At 37.1% G+C, this 12,182-nt stretch overlaps 1 protein-coding gene across 3 annotated transcripts in view; it reads right to left on the reverse strand.

The window, feature by feature from the left end:
• PIBF1 (progesterone immunomodulatory binding factor 1) overlaps nucleotides 1-12,182 on the reverse strand; it is a 203,488-nt gene that overhangs the window by 23,280 nt on the left and 168,026 nt on the right. For all 3 annotated transcript variants that reach the window (XM_040487375.1, XM_040487376.1, XM_040487377.1), the window contains exon 16: nucleotides 8,123-8,207. In XM_040487375.1, the coding sequence (XP_040343309.1) occupies nucleotides 8,123-8,207 (85 nt within the window). The remainder of the gene's footprint in view (nucleotides 1-8,122; nucleotides 8,208-12,182) is intronic.

A 12,182-nucleotide genomic window follows, 5' to 3' on the forward strand; every position in this document is an offset into this window, starting at 1 on the left:
CAACCTCTTTGACCTCAGCCGCAGCAATTTCTTGCTCGACATGTCTCCAAAGGCAAGGGAATTAAAAGCAAAAATGAACTATTGGGACCTCATCAAGATAAAAAGCTTCTGTACTACAAAGGAAACAATCAACAAAACTAAAAGGCAACCAACAGAATGGGAAAAGATATTTGCAAATGACATATCGGATAAAGGACTAGTATCCGAAACCTATAAAGAACTTACCAAATTCAACACCTAAAAAACAAACAATCCAGTGAAGAAATGGGCAGAAGACATGAATAGACACTATTCCAAAGAAGACATCCAGATGGCCAACAGACACATGAAAAGATGCTCAACGTCACTCATCATCAGGGAAATACAAATCAAAGCCACACTGAGATACCACCTCACACTGGTCAGAGTGTCTAAAATTAACAACTCAGGAAACAACAGATACTGGTGAGGATGTGGAGAAATGGGAACCCTCTTGTACTATTGATGGGAATGCAAACTGGTGCAGCCCTTTGGAAAGCAGTGTGGAAGTTCCTCAAAAAATTAAAAATAGAAATACCCTATGACCCAGCAAAAGCACTACTAGGAATTTATCCAAAGGATACAAGAGTGATGATTCATAGGGGATCATGTACCCCAATATTTATAGAAGCACTTTCAACAATAGCCGAATTATGGAAAGAGCCTAAAAGTCCATCAACTGATGAATGGATAAAGAAGATGTGGTTTATATATACAATGGAATACTACTTGGCAATGAGAAAGAATGAAATCATGCCATTTGCAGCAACATGGATGGAACTAGAGGGTATTATGCTAAGTGAAATAAGTCAGTCCGAGAAAGATACCATATGTTTTCACTCATATGTGGAACTTGAGAAACTTAACAGAAGACCATGAGAGAAGGGGGAAAAAATAGTTACAGAGAGGGAGGGAGGCAAACCATAAAATACTCTTAAATACAGATAACAAACTGAGGGTTGATGGGCGGGGGGGGGAGGGGGGGTGGCGGAGGAGAGGGGAAAATGGGTGATGGGCATTGAGGAGGGCACTTGTTGGGATGAGCACTGGGTGTTGTATGCAAGTGATGAATCACGGGAATCTACCCCCAAAACCAAGAGCACACTGTATACACTGTATGTTAGCCAATTTGACATTAAGTTATATTAAAAAAAAAAACAACACAACTGGATACTCTCTAGCTGTGGGAGGTAAAAGCACTCGACTTCTTGCCTCCTACCTGATCATTCTATATTCTCTGATTTAAATATCTTAAGGGCTGTCTATTTTTCCCACAGCCCACTTTTCAACTTCCGCTCACTCATCAATTCTCTGTCGTCTGCTTTGTAGCTCCACTGAAAGTGCTGTACCATCTTGTTAAATTCAATCGATGGTTGCTTTTTTATCTTTGCCTGACTTGTCTCGACAGTCCATGTCACTGGCCAGATTCTACTCTCCTTCTGAAGTTCCTGCTATCTTTATGGTCACCCTGCACTCTAATTTGTGTATGTACTTTTTTCCTCTGCCCATCCTTTAAATGTTGGTACTCTTCAAGAGTATGGCCTCTGCCTTTTTCTGCTCTCACTCTATGTACTTCATTTATCAGTTCATTTAATGACTTCCATGTAAAGCACTATATGCTGTGACCCCCAAATCTCTACCTCTAGATGAGTTCTCTTTCTTAGGCTCCAGAACCTACATTTTAAAAAAAATACATATTTTAAGCTTATTTATTTATTTTTGAGAAAGATAGAGACAGCGTGACCAGGAGAAGGGCAGAGAGAGGGAGAGAGAGAATCCCAACCAGGCTTGTAGCTGTGAGCACAGAGCCCAGTGTGGGGCTTGAACTCAAGAAACTGTTAGATCATGACCTGAGCTGAAACTAAGAGTCGGAAGCTTAACCAACTGAGCCACCCAGACGCCCCTCCAGAATCTACATTTTTAACTCTCTACTGGTTATCTCTACTTAGGTATTTCCTTGAGATTTTCTTCTCCAAATCTATTCCTCCCATGTGCCGTGTAGCACCACCATAAACCCAGGCCACAAGCCAAAACCCAGGCCATCAATTCTCATTCCTCCTCTCTTCAACAGTTTCTGGATCCAGTCACCACGCTCTATGATTCTGCTTTCTAAATAGCTTTCAAATTAGTCCATTCTTGGGGCACCTGCATGGCTAAGTCAGTTAAGTGTACGACTTTGGCTCAGATCATGATCTCATGGCTCGTGGGTTTGAGCCCTGCATCAGGCTCTGTGCTGACAGCTCAGAGCCTGGAGCCTACTTTGGATTCTAGGTCTCCCTCTCTCTCTGCCCCTCCCCAACTCACTCACAAGAGTGCGTTCTCTCTCTCTCTCTCTCAGAAATAAACATTAAAAAAATTCAAATTAGTCCATTTTTGCTCGACACCATCATCACTAGTCAAGTTCAAGATACCACCATCACTCACTGAAATACTGGAATAGCTTCTTAAGTGGAGCTCTTACCACTACCCTTAATATAGCTGCAAAAGAAATTAAAGAAGAGCTTTTACATCAGCTTTTATTTTTTTATTTTTTAAATGTTTATTCATTTTTGAGAGACAGAGAGACAGGGCGTGAGCAAGGGAGGGGCAGAGAGAGAGGGAGACACAGAATCCGAAGCAGGCTCCAGGCTCCAAGCTGTCAGCACAGAGCCCTACGCAGGGCTCGAACTCATGAACTGTGAGATCATGACCTGAGTTGAGGTCAGACGCTTAACCGACCGAGCCACCCAGGTGCCCCTTTTACATCAGCTTTTTAAAATTATGCTCAGTATTCTATTAGACATTTGGCTGATTAAATATGATTTTCCAACTCTTGAAAACTTATATTCTAAGGGCGTATGATGAAATATACACACAGAAGCGCAGAATTAGAATTTCCAAATCAGCAAATCTTGTTTCAATGAGGCAAAGATGAGTGGATAAAAATGGATGAAACATGAAAAAGCCATTAAAGAAGATTCCTGATAGGGGCCTGGGTGGGTCATGATCTCACAGTTTGTGGGTTCAAGCCTCACATTGGGCTCTGCACTGGCAGTACAGAGCTTGCTTGGGATTCTCTCTGATGCCTCTCCCTGACTCGTGTTCTCTCTCTCTCTCTCAAAATAAATACATAAATTAAAAAAAAAAAAAAAAAAGAGTCCTGAGAGGTACACTCAACAAGAAAGAAGACATTCCAAGTCATCACATTTCTTTTACTCAAAACTGAATTATTTAGCTTAAAGCCCTGCTATGCTATCCAACAGTGGGGTCCTAGGAGTTGATCTTTTTCCTTGACCTCCTTTTTACCTCATTATTTAAGATTGAATTATTTTATATTTTTACACCTCAGAGGTCTCAGTATATAAGTAAAGACATTTAAGGGTAAAAAAGATCACAACCTATTGAAAGAAACAGAGAAAGTTATTCTGAGGCATCAAAAGTGAAAGAGGAAAAAAAGATTATAACACCTGGATAAGATATTCAGCTCTGAGTGTTTTGGCAACTAAGACAAAAAGGAAACACATTAAATTACATAGTTTTCACTTTCTGACAAAAAAGAAAGAATATAACTTCATCTACAGTGGCAAAAATATTTCCTGGAACTAATGCAAGCAATAATTCATCATGAGGTTTTTGTCTAAATGGAACTAAGGAAAAAGATCATAAGCTTTTGTTTCAGGAAAAAAAAAAAAAGGATTTTCTTTTAGTTTTGACTAAGTATATAATCATGGTTTAGTTTTTTTTAACTCTTATCAGCCTCAGTTTTGTCTGTAAAAGTGGGGACAATGATATTTAACTCTGTGAATATTTAACTTAGCTACTTTTAAGCAAGTAATTTTGATCTAACACTAATTAATATAGAAAATAAAAACCCTCTATGGTCATGCCCCAATGTCTTAGAATTGTCAACCTAGAATTATCTCATCTGTTTTCTTTTTTCATTTAACACATACTTGGATAATTATGTAAAGGAGTGGGCGATCTCATTTCATAGTACAGGACCATCTAAAGTCTTTTTATTTTGGGGCACCTGAGTGGCTCAGTTGGTTGAATGTCTGACTTCAGCTCTGGTCATGATCTCAGTTCATGGGTTTGAGCCCCATGTCAGACTCTGTGCTGACAGCTCAGAGCCTGGAGCCTGTTTCAGATTCTATTTTTCTCTCTCTCTCTCTGCTCTCCCCTAGTTTGCACTCTGTCTCTCTAACCCTCAAAAATAAACATTAGGGGCGCCTGGGTGGCTCTGTCGGTTAAGTGTCCAACTTCGGCTTAGGTCATGATCTCACGTTCCGTGAGTTCGAGCCCCGCGTCGGGCTCTGTGCTGACAGGTCAGAGCTTGGAGCCTGCTTCAGGTTCTGTGTCTCCCTCTCTCTCTGATCCTCCCCCGTTCATGCTCTGTCTCTCTGTCTCAAAAATAAACATTAAAAAAAATAATAAAAATAAAATTAAATTAAACATTAAAAAATAAAAAAAAGTCTTTTTATTTTATTAAGTGTATTTATTTACTTTGAGAGAAGGAGAGAGAGAGAGACAGAGAGACAGACAGAGAGAGAGAGAGAGAGAGAGAGAGAGAGAGAAAATGGGTGGAGACAGCGAGAGAATCCTAAGCAGGCTCTGCACTGTCAGCATGGAGCCCAATGCAGGGCTTGAACTCACAAACCATGAGATCATGACCTGAGCTGAAACCAAGAGTCGGATGCTTAACCCATTGAGCCACCCAGGCACCTCAGGACCACCTAAAGTCTTATTGGAACTAAGTGACACTTAAATAAATTGTCCAGTGCAAAAAAGGCAATGAAAAACTTTAAAATGTGTATTTGATCACATGTGGATTTAAACAGAAAATTTAGCTGGGATTAAAGCAGTGACTCATACTAGACAATTTTCCCAGGGTCCTGCCTAGGGTGGGGCAAGCTCTCAGGTGCACTGTGCATGATCCTCAGAGTGGGCACGTCCTATATTTTGTGCCCTAGGTGCTTTGTTTGCCTCACCTTAGTCTCAGCCCCGATTTTTTCTTTCTTTTTTTATTATTAAAAAAAAATTAATATTTATTTATTTGACAGAGGAAGAGAGAGACAGACCACAAGCAGGGGAGGGGCAGAGAGGGAGACACAGAATCTGAAACATGCTCCAGCTCTGAGCTGTCAGCACAGAGCCCGATGCGGGGCTCGAACTCACTAGCTGTAAGATCATGACCTGGGCTGAAGTTGGACACTCAACTGACTGAGCCACCCAGGAGCCCCCTCAGCCCTGATTTTCACTTTCAAAATATTACATTTATCAGAGGTATTCTTATCCGACTGTTATCTATTGGCTATTCTAAGCACTTGACCCATCAGAGCCATAAAATGAATAAATCAATTCTGCAGACTCTCTGTTTCATCAGGTAAATATTCAAGTGAATGGTCAAGCATTGCCCTGGGTCACCTGCCATTCCCTTCCATATAAGCAGTTTACACTTGCTTTTGTATCTGCATGTTCTATGCAAGTTGGCATTAAACTGTTTCTTAGAAAAAGATGAAAAATTTGTATCAAGTTTATTTTATTAAGCTTCAATTTTTATTTTGCTTTGAAAAGAAATAAAGCTCCTTTTCTTTAGATGTTTGGCATTAAGAAAAGTTATAATGTTGGATTAGTAAAATGTAATTGCCAAAATGAAGATCCCATCAAATGCATGAAAATTAACTGATAATTAGACATGCATCCACACACATTTCATTGGTGTCATATAGTAGGAGTTTCATTTTGCTAGTATTTAATTTCTATGTTTAAACATATTTTCTTCTAAACTTACTCAATTCTCAACCCACTAAGTAGAACTTTGAGTTTTTATTTGGACTCATGAATAATGTGATTCCAAGCATGATGTATAAAATATATAAAGTTGCTCCTATCTTTTTCAGAGTGTAGCATAATCTTCTAAAAACAAGTGAGAATCGCCATTCCCAAAACATACTTGTTATGCAGCTTTATGGAAAAAAAGTAGCTGGTATCGCTGAATGGACATCTGCAGTTACTATTTCCTAAACAGTCAATTTTGGAAAACATTTGTGAAAATCCACATAGTGAATGAATCAGGCTTCCACAGTGAAGAAACAACTATTTGAAGGCAGAATCTTAGGACACAAGTGGTAGTAGATGGGGCCTGAAAGCCAGAAAAAAAGAGTAAGTATCTTCAGAGAAGCTCTTCCTAATCTATATCACCTGTTGTTAGATCTAGTTAGCTACACAAAAGTCATCTCTAAAATCTAGTCCAGGGACACCTTATCCCTTTCACCCAACATATAAAATACACCTTTAAGAGAACCTACTCCAAAGGCCATTTCTAAGACAGAGACAAACCTGCAATTCCCCTGACACCACTTCTAGGATATGCACTTCTGAACTGCCTCCAGTAATATTCCCCACTTCATCTCTCTCAATAATATCTTTCCAATAATTTCTTCCCAAATACCTGATATAGCTTTCCCAGACTAGGAAACAATGTCTTCAGGATACTTATAAACCAATGATCTGTTTTGAGCATTTCTTTCTCTGTTAGGATAACAAAATGGCAAAAACATGGCCAAGACAAGGCAGTGATAGTTCAGTGGAAAAAATGCACTGGATTAAAAAACTAGGCTTCATAATACCAACTGTTGGCGAGGATGCGGAACAACTGGAACACGCATTCATTGCTGACGGGAATGCAAAAGGTGCAGTCACTGTGGAAAATAGTTTGGCAGTCTCTTATAAGGTTAAACATATACTTTCCATAGGACCCAGAAATCCTGCTCCTGGGATATCTACCAAGAGAAAAGGAAACTGACATTCACACCAAAACACGTACACAATCGTTTACAGCAGCTGTATTATTTACAGACACCTCCAAATGGAAACAAGTCAAATGATCATCAACTGGTGAATGGAGTAACAAACTCTGGTATACCCATACAATAGAATATTCCTCAGCAACAAAAAGGAATAAATGACTAATATTTGCAGCAACATAGGTATATCCCTTTTTAAATTTTTGAGAGAGAAAGGGAGAGAGAGAGAGGGAGAATGAGTGGGGGAGGGGCAAAGAACAAGGGAGACACAGAATCTGAAGCGGGCTCCAGGCTCCAAGCTGTCGGCACAGAGCCTGACAACGCAGGGCCCAGACTCACGACCCCTGAGATCATGACCTGAGCCAAAGCTCAACTGATTAAGCCACCCAGGCGCCCCCTCGGTGTATCTTTTTTATGGTAAGTGAAAAAAGTCCAACCTGAAAAGACTGATAATTCATTTATTCAACATTCTGGGGAAATGTAAAATCTTTTGTTGGAAAAGGTAAAACTATAGGGACAGAAAATAGATAAGGGGTTGCTAGGACTGGAGCTGGGGAGAAGGGTCGACACAAAAAGGGCATGAAGGAATTTCCTGAAGTGACAAAACTATTTTCTTTATTGATTATGGTAATGGTTATGAAACTGGGTGTGTCAGTCAAAAATCATAGAAATGTATGCTTAAACAGGGCATGAATTTTACTGTGGGTATACTGTACTTCAATAAGTCTGACTCAAAAAAACAAGAAAGAAAAATGGGGTTATCTCTTAGTTACTAACTGGCTTTGGGCAAGCCACTCGAAACTCATTTCTCCTTTGGGCAAGCCACTAGACATTCATTTGTCCTTTTATAAAATGAGGAAATTTTATTAGCTCTAAAGGATTTTTGGTGAGGAATAACAAAAAATCCTTTATGGACTCTAAAGTTCAACACAAATATTACACACTAGACATACATACAGCATATGGGCAATACAATGATGAATGAGACAGAGGTATGCTAAGGAAATATACTGTCTAGTGAGAAAGAGATAAAACAATTATTAAATAATGTGGAAATTCAATTCCAGATATATGAACAAGGCAATAAGGGGTCAATAACAAGGAGTATTCCAGGAATAAGAATTAACCCAAGAATAAAGTATAAATTAATTCACAAAGAATAAAGTGTATCACATATTCAATATAAAGGACCAGATCACAATGAGATGCAAACATGAGAAGTCATTAATGCACACGGACAACTGGGATCCAGTAATCGTAACACAACACGGACTTTGAAAAAGCCCAAAGTAAAAATTATGACAACATGGAAAAAGTACCTCACGATGATTTAGAAGTTGTTCTAAATCTAATGCCATTTGATTCTTCATCTGTAGTAAAGCTGACTTTTCTTTATTCAAATTGCTGAAAAAAAAACAAAACAACCAAGTTTTAAAAAGTCATCATATTGGTGTAAATCTAATTAATAAATAGAAAAAAGCAAAAGGCTAAAGACAAATATGATGGCTTGAATTAAAGAGAAATTAAATTTATACTCTATAAAGATATCTATCAGACCATCCACTATAATGTTTGATTTAACCAACAGCTAGCTATTTTCTAAGAAGACTTTTTCTTTTAATAATCATTTGACAGTGCAAATGACATGTTTTCTGAGAATCTTTCCTGCCTAGTAGGGGTATAAAATTTGTGTTTTAAAGGTTACTATTTAATCCTGAAATGTAAAAAGATGAAGTGGGATTTATATAAAAGGTAAAGTATGTATGGGCAAAATAGTAAAACTCAAGATACTAGAAGTCAAATTAAAAATTTAACCTTAAAACTAAAAGTAACATTTTATAATTTACTGCACACTAAATTACCAGGTATATAATTGAATTAGATAAATGAATCAGATATTCAGTATGTGGTAAACTTGGGAAAACAATTTTTGTCTCTATATTCTTAGTTCAATTTTTAATTTCTAAGTCTGCCTTGTGAATTTCCCTTAGATAGGACCTGTTTTCTGATACGAAAGGGTGAAAAAAACCTAAATAGAAGAATATATTAATATTTTAAAAGATAAATATTTGAGGCATGGTTTATATTGTCTGGAGTTTTATTATTCAACATATAAAAATTAATTAGAACCGTTAAATGAAATACTTTTGAAAGCCCCTGGAATGAATCTACTCAGCACTACAACGAGAATTAAGAAAAGCAACAGTGAATTAAAATACCGTAATTCCATAAATGTCAAAACAAAATCTGTGAAGGTAAAACTAGTGAGGATTATTTTGCTGAACAGGTAACATGTTTTAAGTTATCCTTTAACAAAATGGAAAGCCATCAATTTTTAAATTAGGCAGAAGTTTTTGTTTTTGTTTTTAAATTCAGGGAATAGTAGCAGGTATTCTGGAAGAACTGGTAATTCCAAGGACTTAAGAGGAAAAAGCTCACATTCTCTTTTTTCCTAGTAACCGTGAACTTCCCCAAGGAAGCACCACAGTTTGTCCTCTGAGAGAAAACACAAGATGCAATTCCGACTTTTGTTTCCAACTATGCCACTGACACAAGTGTGTGGCATAAATCACACCACATGACTAAGCCTCAGTTTTCACATCTGTAAAAGTGGAAAATAATACTCATGTATGTCAAAGCGATATATGAATTATCTAGTGAAATGATTATATAAAGAATTGAACACATAAAACCTGACATAAATGTATATGGTATTACTACTTTAGATGAAAAACAAGTATCACAGAAAAACAGTAATTAAATGCCATACAGGTTAGCAGCTTAGCAGAAAAACAGATTTGACTTTCAGAATTAAGCATGAGAGATCTTACTGAGCCTTGGAGTTGAAAAGAACTAAATAATATAATGTAACTGAACGCCAGATTCTGCCAGAGTCTTCCAAAGCCTGGTAAGATCAGATGTTTCTGTAACTGTTGAATTCGAATCTATCTTTAGCTAGAATCATCATGAAGAAGATAAAACATTTTTCGAAATTAAAATAAACATCCAGTAACACAGGACTAGGATTTTTCGAGGAATAGAAATGTATTAATGTTCACACGCATGTTAATGTTCATATACATGTTACATACACATCGTATGTAAACATACACTCACAGTACACATATGCACACACACATACATACTCTCAAATACCAACAGGCCCTTAAAATGCAGTGCAACAGGAATGGAGGAATGTTGAGGTGATAAAGGATTTTGATTGGATACTTCATTAGAAATCCTTTATATGTAGTGTTCAGTGTTTTCCAGAATAAAGTAAATATTCCATATTTAAATAGCAAAAATGGGGCGCCTGGGTGGCTCACTTAGTTGAGCATCTGACTTCGGCTTAGGCCATGAACTCACTGCTTGTGAGTTTGGGCCATGTGTTGGGCTCTGTGCTGACAGCTCAAAGCCAATCCTGCTTTGGATTCTGTGTTTCTCTCTGCCTCCGCCACTTGTGCTTGCTCGCGTACGCTCTCTCTCTCTTTCTCTTTCACACACACACACACACACACACACACACACACACACAAACATTAAAAAAAGTAAAAAAAATAAATAGCAAAAATAACTGTATAATACAGAATAAAAGCTAGGTGTATAAATTGGTTTACAGAGCAACTCTGTTCTATCTGCAAGATGTGGGTTTATGACAAACAGTACAGACTCCTCAGACAATACTTGGGCATATATTTTCTAAGTCTCAGCCTTCTCTATAATATACTCTTAAACCACAAAGGAGGCCATCTTCAACACATGGGTCTCTAAAACTGAATATGACGATCATTATACTCTGTGTTCTTCCAGTATGTATGTAATTACTCAAACGAAGTTTAGTCTCCTTAAGACACATTTCACAACAGTGGAAATTTACCTTTAAAAATACAAAGCTTCCATGCGTGACTCATAAAGCAACTACAAAACAAATCTCCTTATAAGCACATCTATCGTGAATGGCATATTACACCCATAATTGTTTAATTCACTGTTAATTATTACTCAGAAATTCATGTTTATGGCTCTGTGTCAACTGCTATATGAAAACATATTCCTGATATACTCTTCTTTAACTTCCTGGATCAGTATACCCTGACTTAGCTTTACAAGGCTAAGTAGTTTTTTCTTCTTAAACTACTAGTAAAGAATAAACTGAGAACTGACAACCGGGAAAGGAAATTTATGCTAATTATTCTCTTTCCATGCTTCGTTCAGTTGTGAACTATAGATCAAACAAACTATATAACCCAGACTGTCTCTTGTGGCTTGGTAGAAAGTTTACCAGTACTACTTTTAGAAGGGATTATTACTTTAATGATAGGGGGATTTAAAGTAGTTAATAGTGATATCTCAAATGTTAGCTTTTAATGTGTTTATAATGATTTAATTTTAGTACATATTTACTCTAATCTTTCTACACATTGAATATGTATAGCTAAATTTGCAAGTCATGGGTGTGGTATAGTGGTATTGTTTTATTTTCTAAGAAAATGATAAAGTTACTCAGTTCTTTAAAGAGCTTTTACTGAATAGAGAAATATTTAAAAGGTAATCATTTAACTGAAACCATAAAACTCCTAAAAGAAAGCATATGCAATAAACCCTTGGACATTGGTCTTAGCAATTATTTTTTTGGATCTGTCTCCTTAGGCAAGGGCAACAAAAGAAGATATAAACAATTGGGACTATATCAAACTAAAAAGCTTTGAAACTACAAAGGAAACCATCAACAGAACACAAAAAGGTAACCTACAGATAGATGAATGGATAAAGACATAGTGTGTATACACACATGCACACACATGGGAATATTAGTCTGTTATAAAAAAGAATGAAATCTTGCTATCTGCAATAACATGGATAGACCTAGAGGGTATTATGCTAAATGAAGTAAGTCAGATAGAGAAAAACAAATACTGCATGATTTCACTTACATGTGGAATCTATAAAACAAAACAAATGAACAAACAAAACAAAACAGGAAGACTCATAAAAACTGTTGAAAAGAGTCGTAGAACTGGTGGTTGCCAGAGGGGAGGGGTCCGGGATTTGGATAAAATAGGTGAAGGGGATTAGGTGATACAAACTTCCAGCTATAAAATAAGTAAGTCACGGAGATGAAACGTATGGCATAGGGAATATAGTCAATAATAATGTAATAAGTTTGTATGGTGACAGATGGCAGCCACACCATGGTGAGCATTTTGTAACGTATGTAAATGTCTAATCCCTATGTTGTACACCTAAAACTAATATAATATGGCATGCCAGCTATACTTCAATTAAAAAAATAATCAATTAATATAAATATTCCTTACAATTAAAATCAACATGCAGCAAAAAGGAATAGGCATTTTCAAGGAACAACCACTCAGTAAT

This window comes from Herpailurus yagouaroundi, unplaced genomic scaffold (assembly GCF_014898765.1).
Source record: "Herpailurus yagouaroundi ecotype Mexico unplaced genomic scaffold, PumYag 164, whole genome shotgun sequence".
Classification (NCBI taxonomy): Eukaryota; Metazoa; Chordata; class Mammalia; order Carnivora; family Felidae; genus Herpailurus; species Herpailurus yagouaroundi.